This window comes from Triplophysa dalaica, chromosome 5, assembly GCF_015846415.1.
Source record: "Triplophysa dalaica isolate WHDGS20190420 chromosome 5, ASM1584641v1, whole genome shotgun sequence".
Classification (NCBI taxonomy): domain Eukaryota; kingdom Metazoa; phylum Chordata; class Actinopteri; order Cypriniformes; family Nemacheilidae; genus Triplophysa; species Triplophysa dalaica.
Window position 1 is genome coordinate 14,064,223 of NC_079546.1, and position 18,684 is coordinate 14,082,906.

An 18,684-nucleotide genomic window follows, 5' to 3' on the forward strand; every position below is an offset into this window, starting at 1 on the left:
ACTTATTCACATTATTGCTTAGTTATTTTCTGTCAAGCCAGCTATATAGGCTATTCAAGAATAAAAACTTTTAATTTTTTTTAAGCATTTTCTTTTCTGACTTAATAAGCCATGTTTTACTGTAGATTTATATGTACATCTTTATTTCCTACTTATGGCTCTGCTTGTTGGATTGTATCATGGCTCAGGGGTTACTACGTCTGAGCATCACACCAACGACCCAGGTTCGGCCCCAGTTGTGATAGCTCCTGTATGAAAAATTGCTTATTTCTCCCTGAACTCTCTGTAAATTTGGATAAAACATCTGCTAAATGACTAAATGAAATGTAAACATAGGTAAAAACAACAAACAAAACAAATTACTAGACAATGTTATTTATTAATTTCACAATTATGTATTTATTATGGTAGAGGTCAGTGAAAATTTTGGCAGGCCAAGGAAACATTTGGATCACTGGCTGTCCGGGTCAGTATAACAATCCTTAGTGTAGAACCTTGATTATGCTCAAATACAATTTGCCATCTAATGTCTGTATTGGAGAAATGTAGTACTACATTTTTACATCATCTTGAGCTCATAGAAACACATATTATGATTAACTTGTAGACTTTGTCTAAAAATAAAGAAACTGGGTTGTTTAAGCATAATTTGGAAATAAATCTTAAACAATAAAACCTCACAATTCATTGCCTAGGCCAGAATACCCAAGCAAACCCAGGTAAGAACAGAGCTATGAGGATGGAAGAGAAAAGATTCACTCCATTGTTATCCAGAATGGGTTTCCCACTTATTCTCTTGACATCGGGTGACTCATGACTCACAACTTTCCTGATGGTTTCATCGTATCCTTGATGGGGAGTTTAAAAAAGAAAGATACAAAATATTTAATATTGCAAGAAGAAATATTTTATTCATTAAAAAAATCCAGAATTTCATAACTTGCTGTAAAACTCATCTTTGAGTTTAAGGATCACTACAAAATTAACATTAAAAGCTTCATTTCCTAAAGTCCCCCTTTGGTGAAAATCAAGAAATTGCTAATCCCGTATAATTAACTGATATTCTGTGTACTAGTCACTAGGGCTGGGCAATGTGACGATGTTAACGTATATCGCCAAAGTCTCGCAAATATCCCGATGTCGATTAAAACAGACAGATACAAGATGATAATTGATAATAATGGAAAATACGCGTTAAAACAATATCATGCAATGTAGGCTTTATCGTGAACCTTAATGTTCATATGCCCAGGCAGTCAGTAACAGTGACAGAATTTTGGAAATGCTGTTTTGTTCGGTCAGTTGAACGTGCTGCTGTTTTCTACTAGTCGCTGCACAGATAGACCAATAGAAAGACGAGCTGAGCAAAAAGCAAAACCTCAGGCTCGAGAGGTTTTACGGTGTTTGATTTGTCCTACCCTGTCAGATTTTCCTACTGCAGGGCAAAACTTTATATAATCTAAACCACATTGCAAAATCATCCCTCCTGTTTATTTTGTCGATGACCCTGTCAAAATACCCTGTCAACACTGGTCTGTGCGCGTGGCACTCCTGTGTGTGAGTGGATGCATTCCTGCGTGCATGTTTGTTTGGCACTTGGCCAATTAATAAATTAATTTCCTCCCGGTCCGTTTCCGCAGATTGATTATCTGCCCAACGTTGCATGAATCAAACACACCCGCTATTATTGATTATCGCGATGATTTTAAGGTTGATTATCGATATTTTTATCTAAACACATCGCCCAGCTCTACTCCTACCACATGATAAAAATATATTATCCATCCTTTATAATTCACTTAAGACATAACCAACTGTTTTTACATTAATATCCTATCAACACACAAGTTAATTTGACTTTCTTACACATAGCCACAAGCTCCCATCATAGAGCATATATTGAAAAATGTTCGTAACTGAACAATGGCGGTCCCCATTCACTTTTATTTTATGGACACAAAACCAATGCAAGTGAATGGGTACAGTGTAGTTCAGTCCTTTTTGTTCCTGCACAAAAAGTTAGTCATACAGGTTTGAAATGGCAAGAGGTTAAGTTAAGCTTTTTCATTTTTGCTTAAACTATCACTTTAATAACAATTGATGTTGTTAACTGACACATTGTAAGACACCTTACCTGAAAATTGCATGGTGGCACCCAGGAACGAGTCCAGCACTGATCCAAGCAGACCTGCTATGGCTCCATACAAGATAATCGGCCACTGCGGAACTGCCAAATTCAGCTCTTTAACCAGCAACAACTGGGTGAAGAAATATGCTCCACCCGCTGCTGCTCCACCCAATAAACTAGCCAGTAGACCAACAGCCGTCACACCTCCATTTGTACCTATGATTCATTTTAAATGAAAATGGCATATTATTATTAATCATGTATTAATATAATATTACAACAATAATGATTTATTAAATGTGTTTAACTGACAATAACATCATTGTTGCCCATAGTAGGGATGGGCACTATTACCCGAGCACTCGGACAAGACAGCGACCATCCGTCTTGAAAACGATAATCGCTGGGGTCTAAAAAATTTTTTTCTTATATATTTATATTTATGCATTTGGCAGACGCTTTTATCCAAAGCGACTTTCATTGCATTATTCTATAAATTTGTTTCTAAGTATGTGCAATCCCCTGGGATCGAACCCACAATCTGGGCCATGATTTTACCACTGAGCTAGAGTAAAGCTGACGATTAATACAATTATTTTCGTTCTTTCTAATTGGTTATGCTGGCACCCTGAAGATCTGATTGGTTGCATTCCGAGTCAAGACAAGAGCACAGAGGGGAAAATGGCTTTGAAAGTGCAGAGCAATATCTGCACTGTTAGACCTTACCTGCTATTTCTACAGTAATATATTGGCAACACTGTTGCCAGCTAGTTACTGCAGGTCATATACTGCAAAAGCTCGTATTGAGGTTAAATTTGCAAGTCACCATTAGTATGACCAGTGTTTATTTTAGTTGTGCTGTTGGCTGTCATTATTAAAAATAATTCCTCTGAACGTTTTACTCAAAACATGTTTGTTTCATTAATGGACATTTACATTAAGTCATTTAGCAGACTTTTTTTTCCAAAGCGACTTACAGGCTGGGTAAGCAATGGAAGCAATTGGGACAGCATAAGGACAACAAAACGTAAGTGAAATAAAAAAACAAGACTGGTCTCATATAACCTAATACAGTATACAGAGCTAAGTTAGAGTTTTTATTTAATTTTTTAGAAAGAGAAGAAATAGAAGTCAGAACTGAGCAGTCAGGTGTTGACGGAAGAGATGTGTTTTAAGACGTTTCTTAAAGATGGCTACAGAATATGCAGATCTTGTAGTAGCAGGGAGATCATTCCACATAAGTAAAACCGATCCGGAGAAGGTTTGTGAGAGAGATTTTTTACCTTTTTGGGATGGCACAGCAAGACGTCGTTCGTTTGCAGAGCGTAGGGATCTGGCGGGTACATATGTCTGTATTAGCGAGTGAAGAATAGGGGGTGCCGAACCACTGGTGGTCTTGTAGGCCAGGAGCAGGGTTTTGAATTTGATGCAAGCGACTATAGGGAGCCAATTTAGCTTAATGAATAGAGGAGTGACGTGTGCTCTCTTAGGTTCATTAAAGCTAACTCTTGCCGCGGCATTCTGGATCATTTGTAGAGGTTTTGTTGTGCAAGCTGGAAGACCACCCAGAGCACATTGCAGTAGTCCAGTCTGGACAGGACAAGAGCCTGTACTAGGATTTGCGTAGCATGCTCTGAAAGGAAGGGTCTAATTTTCCTAGTATTGTAGAGGATGAATTGACAAGACCGGGCGGTGCTGGCAACTTGATCTGTGAAGTTAAGCTGATCATCGATCACCACTCCCAGGTTTCTTGCCTTTCTGGAAGATGTGATGGTTGATGAGCCCAGTTGAATGGAGAGGTTGTGATGAGCCTTGTGTAGGCCGGGATTACAAGCAGTTCTGTTTTTGTTAGGTTCAGCTGTTAGGAGTGAGATGTCGGCTATGCATCTCACCGACAGAGTGAGATGTCGGCTAGGCAAGCTGAGATGCGTGCAGAAACAGTCGGATCGTCAGGCCGAAAAGACAGTAGAGTTGTGTATCATCCGCATAGCAGTGATAGGAAAAGCCATGTTTCCGAATGACAGAGCCTAGAGATGTCATGTATACAGAGAATAGCAACGGACCAAGCACTGAGCCCTGAGGCACACCTGTGTCGAGATGTTGGGACTCAGACACCTCACCTCTCGAGGATACTCTAAATGACCTACCTGAGGTAAGACCTGAACCATTGTAGCACCATTCCGTAGACCCCCATAACCTTGAGGGTGGACGGGAGGATGTGTTGGTTAACGGTGTCAAAGGCGGCAGATGGATCCAGTAGGATGAAAACAGATGAGTTGGAGGAAGCTCTTTCCAGTCTCAGGGCATCAATGACAGAGAGCAGCGCAGTCTTAGTAGAATGATCGTTCTTGAAACCAGACTGGTTGCTGTCCAGGAGGTTGAACAACCGATGGAGAGATGGCCTGTAGGAGATGAGTGGGGATGGGATCTAGGGGGCAGGTAGTCAGGTGGTTAGAAGAAATGACCTTGGAAACGTCCTCTTCAGATAGGAGCGAGAACGAGGGGAGCAAGCATGTGTCAGGGGATTGGCCGTGGTCAGGAAGCGGTGGCGCAGAGAATTGATTGCTGATGGTGGTCATTTCCTTCACAAAGAACTACGCAATATCGTCAGGTATGATGCACAAAAGTGACCATACTGCGGGAAAATTGTCATGAAGTGATGGGAACAAATAAAATTTGAGCATTTTAATGTCCAAAAGTACTCTCACCATATATTGTCAAGAGATTAATCTACAGAATGAGTCAGACACACAGAGACATCAACAATGGTGACAATCAACTGAAATGCATCATGCTGCAATGCATGCTGGGTGCATAGTATAAAACTCATTCATGATTGTTCGTCACCACTGATGAGATTTGTATGTAAATGTCTAAGTTTGTCTCAATTGCAAAGATTTTCTTCAATAACTACTATAATAGCTTTATCAATATATCTTAAAAAATCATAAACGCTATACTATTATTATATAACAATTATCTTTCTGATGTTTTTTCAGTAACTAAGCAAACATAAAGTCTCTTTCAGATTTACAGTATACGTGTATATAACAAAGTACTTATGCAACTGCCAGAAAAGGTAATGAGCTGCAACAAAGTCAAGAGTCCAACTCAAGCAAAAGTAACCTAAAACATAATTAAACCACTTTAATGAACTAGAGTTACATCTCTGTTAATTTTCAATAAGATAAATAACTAAAGTGAAAGTGATGTCTGTAATAAGTGTAGAGTGATGTGTATTCCCCTTTAAGGCCGGCCGCTCCTCCTTTGACGTGTAACAGAGAGTACGGAGGTAGAGCGGGGGCAGTTCAATAAACCAAGTGTAAGAGGCAAGACGGCTTCTTTTCTGTCCATCGAAACATACATGGTGTAAGAAGTGGGATCAAAAAATGGCACAGGGGCTTCGCCGTATCGATCCGTTGGTCTTTGATGACAACATTGCCGATAACTGGAGAAAGTTTGAAAAGGAATGGCGCATCTACTGCTATGCAGGCCTGTCTGATAAATCAAAGAAAGTACAAGCCTACACATTGTTAAACCTTGCTGGTCCCGAAGCGGTTGACAAGTCTGAAACATTTGTGTATGATGACGGGGAAGATCATGAGGATCCAGAGGTACTTCTAACTAAATTCTCTGAATTGTGCTTACCCGCAAAGAACGTCATCATGGATAGACACGCGTTTAATACCGCTGTTCAAAGTCCAACCGAATCTGTGCAAGCATACGTCTCTACTTTGAAAATTCTCGCTAAGAAATGTGAATTCGGATCATTGCAAGATGAACTCATTAGAGACCGCATTGTCTGCGGTATAGAAAATGACACAGTTCGTAAACAGTTACTCCGTGAAAAAAACCTCACCCTGGACTTGGCTGTTAACATATGTTTGCTGCATGAACAGTCTGAGAAAAGTCTGAGAGCGCTGAGAAAAGACACAGAGGTATGTGCTCTGCAAAAATCACATTGCTCAAACTGTAATGGCCAACATCCTGCTGAAAAAAACAAATGCCATGCATACAACAAACGCTGCAACAACTGTGGTAAACTAAACCACTTTGCGAGATGCTGCAGATCAGCACCAACACAGCAAATAGATGCTAAAACGTTCTATCAGCCTAGGGCTCAGCAAAGGGATAGAATACATGAGCTGGATGCACAACCTGATGACAAGATGCAGGACACTTTTTTCTGTGACCCTGTTGAGCTCACCAGTCAGAAGGGTGAGATTTTCACAACGCTGAAATTGAAAAATGGAAATGGCCAACTGAAAGTAAAAGTTGATACTGGGGCCAAGTGTAATGTAATATCAAAACGAATGCTGAAAGGTTTGAATCACACCTTCCCTACCAACATAGCAGAGAAAGTCAATCTTGTGGCTTATGGAGGAGAGACAATTGACACTGAGGGAACAACAGTGTTGCAGTGTGTCCGTGGGGAATTTAAATTTCATGTAGTGGATCGTGATGTAAAACCCCTTCTCGGTCTAAAGGATAGCATCGCTATGGGACTCATCCAACCCGGACCTGATGTACACATGCTGCATCATGAGGCGCCGGAGGTACGTGAATACAGAGATCTTTTTGACTGTGATGTCATTGGCAGCTTGCCAGTTGTATATCACATGAGACTGGATAACACAGTGACCCCTGTAGTATGTGCTCCCCGTAAAGTACCAATAGCCATGAAAGAAAAAGTGAAAACAGAACTGAATCACATGACTGAGCTGGGTGTGATAACACCTGTAACTGAGGCAACGGAGTGGGTATCCGCCATGGTTGCAGCAACAAAAAAAGATGGGTCTGTGAGGATTTGCATAGACCCAGTTCATCTTAACAAAGCCCTCCTCAGACCACGGCACCCCCTAAAAACAATTGAACAGATCATTGCAGATATGCCTGGTGCTAAAGTGTTTACCATCCTGGATGCTAAATGTGGGTTCTGGCAAGTCCCCCTTGATGAAGCTTCATCCAAATTAACCACATTTATGTCCCCGTTTGGCCGTTTCAGATTTTTGAGGATGCCATATGGAATCTCCACAGGCAGTGAGGTCTTTCAGAGAACAATGGAGCAATTGTTTGCTGGAGAGCCTTGTGAAATTGTAGTTGACGACATCCTCATCTGGGGCCAGACGCATGAGGAACACGATGATCGTTTGCGACAGGTACTGAACAAAATTTGTGCCATTAACATGAAACTCAACCCGGACAAATGCAGATTCAGAGTCGATTCGGTCCAGTATGTAGGTCACCTGCTGACTGCTGATGGTGTCAAACCTGACCCTGAAAAAACAAAGGCGGTACGTGACATGCCAAAACCTCAGGAAAAACAAGCTTTGTAGCAGTTGTTGGGCATGACAAATTACTTATCAAAATTCATTCCCCAGTACAGCGACATCACTGGTCCTTTAAGACCGTTGCTTCATCAGGATTCGGAGTGGTGCTGGCATGAGACTCATGACAAGGCTTTTGCGAGACTGAAACAGGCTCTGACAAACCCCCCAGTGTTACAATATTTTGACACATCCATACCTGTAATTCTCTCTGCGGATGCCTCCCAACATGGCCTTGGTGCGGTATGTTTACAGCGAGGGCGGCCTGTGGCATTTGCATCAAGGGCCCTCACACCCACCGAGTCCCGTTATGCTCAAATTGAAAAAGAAATGCTGGAACTTGTGTTTGCGACAAAAAAATTCCATGATTTCATCTATGGCCGCCCTGTCACTGTAGAAACTGATCATCAGCCCTTAATAACAATATTAAGGAAGCCACTCCACACGGCCTCACCCCGACTGCAGGGTATGATGATGAAACTGCATCGTTATCACTTGGATGTCATCTTCAAACGTGGTAAGGAGCTGTTTGTGGCTGATGCTTTGTCCCGGGCCCACCTCTCCACATCTGACCCACAACTCACCGATGACCTGCTGGAGGTCATGACTGTCCAGGTACTATCTTCCCGTCGGGTAGATGAACTCAGGGCTGCTGTGCAAAAAGATGTCACATGCCAACAGCTCTCTGACATGATTAGAAGTGGCTGGCCAGCCACCTCAAAAGAACTTCCATATTCCTTGCGTCCCTTCTTTTCAATGAGAGATGAGCTGACCATTCAGGATGATTTGCTGCTTCGTGGGGAGAGATTGATTATCCCACCTGCGCTACAGAAATTTTATGTAGGTCAGTTACATCAGGGCCATCCTGGTATCACAGCAACAAAGCGCAGAGCTAAGGAAATTATGTATTGGCCATCGATGTACATTGATATTGATGCTGAACTCTCTCGTTGCGCACCCTGCAATGCACTCAAACCTCATCAGACAAAAGAACCACTGCAGCTCCATGACATCCCGGATCTTCCTTGGTCTTTCACGGCTGCTGACCTGTTTGATTGGCATGGAAAAACACATCTAGTCCTTGTGGATTCATTCTCAGGCTGGTTTGAGCTGGATTACCTTCCTGACATGAGAAGCATCACGGTTATCGCAAAGCTGAAAAGACATTTTGCAGTACATGGTGTCCCTCACACTCTAATGACTGATAATGCTACTCAGTTTGTGTGCAAGGATTTTGAAGATTTTGCATGCACATGGGACTTTAAGCATATTCGCAGCAGCCCTCACTATCCCCAGTCCAATGGATTGGCTGAGCGTGCAGTTAGATCTGCCAAGCATCTTCTGGAAAAATGCTACCGCGATCATACTGACATCCGTGCTGCACTTCTCCATGTTCGTAATATTCCAAGAGATGGCTTACCTTCCCCTGCACAATGCCTTCTATCTAGACAAACAAGGACCTTCCTCCCAGTGGCCAAGGCAATGCTTCAGCCTGTTGTTCACACAAACATACAGGACATCATCACAAAACAAAGACTGAGGGCAAAAGACTATTATGACAGAAATGCTCATCAGCTCCCTGCACTGAAGCCAGGGCAAACGGTCAGGATGCAGACAGCACGTGGTTTTGACAGGCTAGCAATTGTGAATTCCCCTGCCCAGCAACCAAATAGCTACGTTGTGACATCACAAGGTGTCAAGTACACCAGGAACAGACGGCATCTCCTCCACGTCTCAGAATCCCCTCCAGCTGACTTTGAGGATGATCTTCCAGTGGTGACTAATGCTGAGACTCTTGCAACACCATCCAATGCTGAGGGGCCCGTACAGCAACCACTGTCCTCTAAAGTGGATTGTCACATTGACACGGAGGGCAAACATTCAGTGGTGACTCGTTCTGGAAGAGTCAGCCGTCCTAACCAATATTACAAAGACTATGTTATGACCTGATTGAAACGTGCTATGCATTTTCATATTCGTGTGTACGCATGTGATATTTGTGCAGACAAATGTTCCTTCTCATTGCACCTGTTTTGTCATCCTATGTTATATGGTTGGTTATACTTTGTTTTCACTGTTTGTTTTGTTTATCTTCTACTAAAAGAGGGGGGATGTAGAGTGATGTGTATTCCCCTTTAAGGCCGGCCGCTCCTCCTATGACGTGTAACAGAGAGCACGGAGGTAGAGCGGGGGCAGTTCAATAAACCAAGTGTAAGAGGCAAGACGGCTTCTGTGTTTCTGTCCATCGAAACATACAATAAGTGAAGATGTTAATGATGTTTGTGTTTAATTCTATTCTGGTGAGATCTTGACAGACTTCATGTGTTTATCTGTTATTTTACACTTATTGTTCATCAAAGAATTTGTGACTTTTGTTGTACTTGCTTAAATGACTGGCGTCCTGTTGCTCTGAACCCCATCATAAGCAAATGCTTTGAGAGGCAAATTAAAGATTTGATCTAATCTGTTCTGCCTCCCTCACTGGACCCACTACAGTTTGCATACCGCAATAACCACTCCACTGATGACGCCATTGCACATACACTACACATTGCTCTCTCCCACCTGGAAAAAAGGAACACATATGCAAGAATGCTGTTTATAGACTACAGATCTGCATTCAACACCATTGTGCCCTGCAAGCTAGATGGGAAACTCTGGGAACTGAGCCTAAACAGCTTGTTGTGCAGCTGGATCCTGGACTTCCTTTCTAACAGACGACAGGTAGTCAGAATTAGCAACAATACCTCCTCATCACTGACCCTAAACACTGGAGCGCCACAAGGATGTGTTCTCAGCCCACTCCTTTACACCCTGTACACACAGGATTGTGTGGCAACACACAGCTCCAACACCATCATATAGTTTGCCGACGACACGACGGTGGTAGGTCTGAACACTGACGCTGATGAAACAGCCTACAGAGAAGAGGTGCCACGTTGTCACGTTGGTATGATGAATACAACCTCTCTCAACATCAGTAAGACCAAGGAGCTGGTGGTGGACTTTAGGAGGAGAACACCATCAACGGAGCATCAGTGGAGAGAGTCAATAGTTTCAAGTTCCTTGGTGTCAATATCACAGAGGAACTTACATGGACCACTCACACTGAAGCTGTACTGAAGAAGGCTAACCAACGTCTCTTCTACCTGAGACGGCGGAGGAAGTTTGGTCTGAATCGCCATATCCTCACTCGATTCTATACCGGCACAATAGAGAGAATCCTTACTGGCTGCATCACTGCCTGGTACGGTAACAGCACCGCTCTCAAACGGAAAGCCCTACAGAGAGTGGAACGAGCTGCCAGGAACACCGTCGGAGGTGAGCTTCACTCCCTCCAGGACATTTACACCAGACGGTGTGTGAAAAGGTGGGGGACTCGAGTCACAATTTTCAGGACTTGCGACTTGCTTGATTGAAGTGTGAAAATGACTTTACTTGATTTTGACTTGAGAGCAAGTGACTTGAGACTTGACTTTAAATGGAAGACTTGACTTTAAATGGAAGACTCGACTTTAAATGGAAGACTCGACAATGACTTGAACTTTTAATAAAGTAAAGTAATGAAATTAATTAAAATAATTATTGTGACTCAGCAGCACTATAACGCCTGTGCCTTTAACGCTGCTCAACTAAAACCGTGCCAAACAAGGTGTAATGGCCAATTACTTTAGAGCAGTTATGATAGAGAGGAAACTGCTCATGCGCCTGGCGGCTTGAAACAGTTGTTGCCGTTACAATGGCAGACAACAGTCGACATAGTCATGTTTGGCTACAAGGACTTTGAACTGGACCGTGAAAATAAAAAAAAGATTTGCCAGATGCAGAGTATGCAATGCAAGGATTTTGACATGACAACCACTATGTCAAATTTCATCCGACATCACAAGAACCACAAGGAAAGGTAAGAATGTAATTTCTTTATAGTCAGTGTAATAAAACGATTACTAATATAATGAACTAATCGTTTCTGTTTGTCATAATTTTGCCTTGGTTGTTTTTTTATTAGAAATGTGGTCATTGATCATAACTGATAGGCCTACATTTCATCTCATAATTAGATTAATTGGGGAATCTGGCTATAACGGCGTAGCCCGAATTTTTATGTTCCTTAAACATTAAAATCATCTTAAAATAAAGAAGGGCTTGATAACTTAATCACTGGGCTATATTAAACATACATTTTATTTATATTCTGCCAAAATTAAAAAGATCCGTTCATTTTGATAAACAAGATTGAAGATCGAAGTCAATAAACTAGATGCAAATTCCCTAGGCCTACTGTGCACTTTAATGGACACCACAAGTATTACAGCATCATATATTTAAAACATATAATAGGCAGATTTTCAGTCACAATACTTATAAGCTTCATAGCCTGTATAAATGCTTAAGTCATTCTGTCAGATACAAGTATTTTCATTTCTGTGTAGACCATTTCAATTAAATTGAATTAGATTTTATCATACATTTCAGACTGGATTTCTTTTGTGTAAGCAACACATTTATTTTCAGATATTCATGTTGCACAGAATTATGCATATAATTCATATATAGCAATATGAATAAGATACATAATGTATGTATATAAGTTCATCTTTTCTGTGCAAAAATAAACATGTATCGAAAAAATTAACCTCTGTTTATTTAAGTACTGCGACTTGACTTGCTCTACTGAGCTTAAGGAACACTGTCTGAGCTACAAACATACTCATATGGTCATGGTGTCAGGGTTATACTTTTGAACAAGTGTGGCAGCTGCATATTATGTAATTATTTTTTTTTAGCTGTAGTTTCTCTGTTAACCTAGAATATTCAGTGTCTTATTGTTTAGTACCTGCTGGGACATCTTTCCAGGTGGTGATGAGCTTGGGTTTGCTCTTACTAAGCACAGGACCCACTTCTGAAGCCCAGGTGTCCCCTGTGCTGCAAGCAAGGGCTCCCAAAAGTGATAAGCACATCCATGAAGCAGAATATTGTTTGCCAAAGTCTACAGGTATTTCCCCAGGACCAGCCTCAATCATATAGAGAAGAGCCAGTTCTGTGGGAACTCCCCCATTACACAACACTTGCAACCAGTTCCTTTGGCCTCCTGTGGATGTCAAAAACACCAAACGTCATGTTATATCAGGTAATTAGCATTAAATGCATTTTCCGTTTAAGTGTTTTCCCAAAACAAGTATTCAGTGTGTGTGTTCCCTGGGAATCGAATCAATGACCCTTACAACTGCTACAACAATGGAATAACCAAAGGAATAACAGCAATACTTTACACAATGAATATTCAGAATTTAGTACAAACTGAAAAACAATTCTCTGTGACCACAAGGAAAAATAAACTTTGCTACAGTTCATCTGCTAGTTTATATAATAATTAAACAAATGTCAATTCTTTCATCACATATTCACCCTCATGTCAATAAAAACATGCCAGCTTATCTTTCATTCTGCAGAACTAAAATATATTTTTAAGAATGTTGGTTGAAGAAAGATTTCGAATGACATGAGTTTAAATAAATTACTACAATTTTTTTAGTTTTGAGTGAACTATCCCTTTAAATAAATGTATACTCAAAAAAGTTCTTTAATCATTTTTATGTAACAATTTTAAGAAGCAGTTCCCTTAAACCATAACCCACTAAACAAAGGCATATGAGAAAGACATCTTGACGACGTTGAAAAGACGAAAAGAAAGAGAACTCCGTTAAGTATTTTGTGCTCTGACTGTCTTGGAGCGCGCGTATCTCAAACTGAAGGCTTTTAGTGATTATCCTTCATGAAAGATGTGCTGATACACGTTTGGCTTCAATCAATAGCGACTTAAAAATAAAGAGTATTTAGCGTGATGTTTAACGTTTTGTATGCTTTGCTGTTTTGATGGAGAGCTTTATACAATAGTTTAGTGCTGAAAGTTTAAACACATGTTTCCTGCATTAGCTTCACATGCATACAATACTCGCAACGCATTTCGTTATGTTTGCTGTTTTGTACCTTAGCCGGGGAAATTCCTTTATTCTGCAAATTTATTTTAGTTGCAGGATTGAGAGCTTCACTCGTCTTCTCTTTTGATCCTTCGCCTCTTATCCGCGAATCACGTCTTTGTTATTTGGGGGCACTGATAGATAAGTAAATGGTTGAAGGAGGGGAGTTGAAAATGAGTGACTGAATGCACCGCTTACCCAATATAACATTTCTGCGCATTAAACTTATAATACACAAAAATAATATATTGATCAGTTTGGCAGTCGCACTGGTGCGACCATTAAGAAAACTTGTCGCATTGGCAGGAAATATGTAGTCGCAGTCTAGACCCCTGTCATGTCATGTTTAGCTTAGCCTTCTCTGTCAGAGGCAAGGGTTTTACATGTGATAAATGCAGGGAAATTGCTAGGTTGACAGAGAAGATCTCAGAATTAGAGTCTATTATCCAATCTCTATTTGAGGATAGTAAGAGTGTAAGGGCCAAAGAAAACACTTTGGATGCGAGTAACGTTAGCACGCACAGTTCTGCTCCAGTTGAAGATCCCCCACAGCAGGGAAAACTTTGTGACAGTGAGACGTCGTAGTCGCAGGTCAAAACATCACTCAACCATTCAAACAGGTTTGCTCCCCTCAGTGACACACTGACGGAGAAACCTGCTTAAAGTGCCCTCGTTATTGGTGATACTTTTGTACGGAAGTTAACATAGAGGCACCATTCACCATACTCCAATGTTTACTGGGAGTCAGAGTGCATGACATAAAATCAAATTCAAATGTGCTGGCCGAAGATAATCGTAAATTCAGTAAGATTGTTATTCATGTCGGAACAAACGATGTATGACTCCGTCAATCAGATATCACCAAAGATAATATTAAAGATGTGTGTGAGCTCGCATGCACAATATCAGACACTGTAATATTTTCTGGCCCCCTCCCTGCTTATCGTGCTGATACATTTTATAGCAGATTATCATCACTAAATGGCTGGTTGTCTAGGTGGTGCCTGCAGAATGACTTAGTTTTTATAAATAACTGGAACAGCTTTTGGGGCAGATCTGACCTGAGTCTGTCCCCCAAGATTATTCTTATAAACACGAGCCTCATCTAAAAGGTACAGGGGAGGTGTTGCTGCACTTTACAATATCACTTTTAGCATTTCCCAGAAGTATCATTTTAATATATTTAATATCATTTCTTTTGAAGTCATTGTACTTCATGTAACAACACCTAATACTAAAGATAAAACATGTTTTAAACATATTATTTTATTAAAGAATTTGGTGAGTTCTTATCAGCGTGGGTGGTAGATAATTTTCCTATCTAGTGGTGCAAGCACTGTCGAGCTTGTAGAGGTACTGCAGTTTTTGCCACAGGGGAACAGTTTTTTTTATTCTGTGTGTGTGTGTATTGTGTTCTGTGCGTGTGGAGTTGTGTTTTATGCATGTGGGTGTGTTTCAACCTGTGTGCGTGTCTGTATTCTGTGTGTGTTCACTTCTTTTGTTTTAACTTGTATAACTTAATGTTTTGCTCATAGTCAATATGTTTCATGTACAGCTGTTTTGTTACAATGAAAATTGAAAAAAAAAACGCTATATAAATAAAGTTGACTTATATTTTACTATTTTATGGCCTTTGAAACAGTCTGTTACGATGAATTTCTTGTGACAGAGACAACTAAACTACAACGGGATCAAGACGTAATAAAAAAGGTCATTTTGGTTCCTTTGGAGACTTCTCTTCAACGTTGTCAATGATATAAAAAAGACGTCTTTTGGACATGCCTTTGTTTGGTGGAAACCTATTCAAGTCTCTATTCAAGTCAAGCAAAAGTATTAAATGAAATTAACTTACATTTATCCATCAATGATAAGAACTCTGCGACATAAATATGCTAAATATTTTTCTATTGAATTTCTCACTGGTGACATGAAGTTTAAAGGTCCAGTGTGTAATTTTTTGGAGGATCTATTGACAAAACATGCAATAAAATATACATAACTATGTCTTTGGAGGTTTATAAAGAGCTTACACAATGAAGCGTTATGTTTATAAAACCTAAGAATGAGCTATTTCTATCTACATACACATATATTAGGTCCTGTTGTTTATAATTCGCCATGTTCTGTAAGCCGTTGTAATGTTTCGAAGGGGAGGGGTGGAGTGAGCGGTTGGTTGCAATTCGCAACCTTGACGCTAGATTTTACTGACTGGACCTTCAACGTACTCAGTTAGCATTTGTAATCACTAAATGTAATAAAAATTAGCAAATGCGAATCCCTCAAAGGTAATACAAAAATAAAGATGACCAACATTTTCATTCTTCAGTATTCAACAGTCATGCACACTAACCTTCTTTGTATTCAGGGTCGATTTGTTTCTTAATTTCCCCTTTCCATTTTGTCAGTTTGCTGGATGTGACAAAAAATGTTAACAAAGTTGCAAAAAAGCTGGTGTTGGCCATAGTCAGAATGAAGCCGACCAGCATTGCTGCAGAAAGAAAGATTAATTCAGTTATAATGACTATATAGTCAAATAATGAGCAGTACATTTACATTTATGCATTTGGCAGACGCTTTTATCCAAAGCGACTTACATTGCATTATCCTATACATTTATACATAGGTATGTGAACCCACAACCTTGCGTTGTTAACTACAGTAGTGAGTTGAGTTGAAAGACCGCAAAATATGCTTCTCACCTCCAACAGCACCACTATGATCCAGACTCTTCTTTTTAAAGGCTTGGAAGGTGATCATAAGAGGGATGAGCACTGAAAACAGCCATCGCCATGGTGAAACTGGTTGCAATGTACCTGCAAAATAGTGTTTAATAAAAAAATTAATGAAAACTGCTGTAACAGCTATACGTTTATCAGACACATTTCTACAAAAGATCTTACAAAAAGGGAATATCTGTCAGCTTTTTTGTTTTGGGGAACCTACAATGCAGTTATATCATATTATTTCTCTTAATCACTCAACCACTGGTTCATTAAGCAATGCCAGTTATTTGGCTAATAAATCACTCTAGCACCTTAAAAATGCACAATATGCTTGCATAATCACCATTTGCCGTAACAAAACTAAATAACACGAGCTGTTAGAAATGTCTCACCATAGTATGTGCTTGCAGTTATGGACAGAATCCAGAATGACAGTGAAATGGCCAGTGTAAAACACAGAACAATCATGTATGCCATTATCCGAATGTAATCTTTAATGAGTATTCCATCCTCAAAATGCATTATCCCTGGATGCAAATCTAAAAGAAAAAAACAGAAATCAAAATGTTCAAATCTTAACACTGCTCCCATCCCTTACAAATACTTACCGTGATAACGGTCCTTTTTCACAAGCCTGTGATGACACGTTAAATGGTCATCAGCATCGTAAATCTTTCAAAGGTTTTGTATATATATATGAATATATATATATTTTTTTTAAGTATGTACGTTTATAACACTATGCTTTGGATTATATTACCTTGCATCAGATTACAGAAAATAGTAATGCAGTTGATGTCGAAATGTTAAAATGAAGAACTATTGCTGAATATGACTATCGACGATGGTCACTGCATGCGAGAAACCCGGGAATGTTATTGCGTTTTTCTGAGTAGCCAGCATATTTCTATTTTAACACGTGAAAACAGGTTTCTGTTGATTTTTGATAGATATCTGTTTATTTTGCGCATGTAACCCAGTCAACACGATGATGTCACAGCAATCCCACAGTGATGTCACCATGAGTTTACAGAAAGCTTACGATGAGATCAAAATGTAGCTCTTGACTCTACATTGTTGGACTTCTTTTCCGCTGGTTGGTGTAACTGAGAGTTCACTATGGTAGAGCACATTTGTTATATCGAGTTATACCAAAGGAGTCTTGGATGATAATATAATAATTGGTAAATGTTGATGAGAAAACTGTCTGATATGTGTGTTTGTAGAGAGTGAGATTCTGCTGGTTTGAAATGATCAGATATTTCAAAGGTCTTTATGTGAGTAATTAGTTTAGAAGATCTTTATAATATATGCTTGTCTCAAAACAGCGGAATCTCACATTCCACAACACTTTGCTCTTCAACATTTACTATCATCAAAGACTCCTTTGGCATAAGTCAACATAACAAATGTTCACCATAAAGTTAACACACAGCTACAGCAGCCAGAGGAAATGAGGTCAAACACTTATGAGTCAAGATCTAAACTAAAGCAAACACTCATCAACATAATGGTGACAAAATGACAAACCAGTCACATCTTGACCTCTAAAATCACAGTTTGAGCACACAGTGAGTTTGCTGTGAGGTTACATTTTGACCTCATCATGAGCTTTCTATAAACTCATGGTGACATCACTGTGAGATTGCTGTGACATCATCGTGTTGACTGTGAAACGCACTCATTGTTTAAAGGGATCAGTGTTGTTCAATCTGAGGCTGATTGAATAATGACAGAATTGTAATTTTTGGGTAAACTATCCCTTTAAATACTGATGCAATATTATTTAATTTCTTCACAATTGTAAAAATATTTAGACAGTACTATGCGGTGACATGACGATTTTTTATATTTATAAGCTCCAAACAGCATTTTTGACAATGAAATACTAGCCTGAACAATGCTTGTTTTATTACAAATTAAATTGATCTTCGAAAATCTCATCAACAATAAATCATTTTTTTTCTTTCTATCTGAAAGAATTTAACTTAAATTTCAAATGACTTAATTTTGTATACTACACTTGTGTACCCTTTTCCTCTTCGTTCTAGTGGCATTTTGTGTTTTTTATACAACATTTTATGTTATACATGTGTTAAATCTGTTTTGTTTTATAGTATTAATAATTAAATATAAAAAAATCACCTGAAAGGATCTTCGCAAAAATGCTTGTCCCCCACATTTTCCATGTTTACTTAGCTTCAGCCACTTTAACAGTTTAGAACTTTAATAATAACGCAACCAGCTCACTACAGTTTCATCTACGGGTCAGCTTTACAACACTTCCTGTAATTCGACTGAGTCAGCGCAGCAGAGCTAGCCTATCAGGATGCTAAGCAAACACAGGACACTACAGCGACTGGATGAGGGTAACGCCATACTTTACCGTGATTGGTGGATATCTGCTGCTGCAAAGGAGTGATTGGTTTCTGTGCTGTCAGTCAAATTGAATGGAATGGATCTGCCCGTATCGTTGTTCTTCTCTGATTCAATGGCGCTGCTACAATGCGACTAGTGCCACCTAA

At 39.8% G+C, this 18,684-nt stretch overlaps 1 protein-coding gene across 1 annotated transcript; it reads right to left on the reverse strand.

The window, feature by feature from the left end:
- Positions 1-359: 359 nt before the first annotated feature.
- tmem19 (transmembrane protein 19) lies at positions 360-18,441 on the reverse strand. The gene is made up of 7 exons (XM_056749253.1): positions 18,305-18,441; positions 16,552-16,698; positions 16,136-16,249; positions 15,787-15,924; positions 12,293-12,547; positions 2,135-2,344; positions 360-848 (listed from the first exon to the last, which is right to left on the reverse strand). The coding sequence occupies exons 1-7, from the start codon at positions 18,339-18,341 to the stop codon at positions 685-687; spliced, it is 1,065 nt and encodes a 354-aa protein (XP_056605231.1). The 5' UTR covers positions 18,342-18,441; the 3' UTR covers positions 360-684.
- Positions 18,442-18,684: the final 243 nt, after the last annotated feature.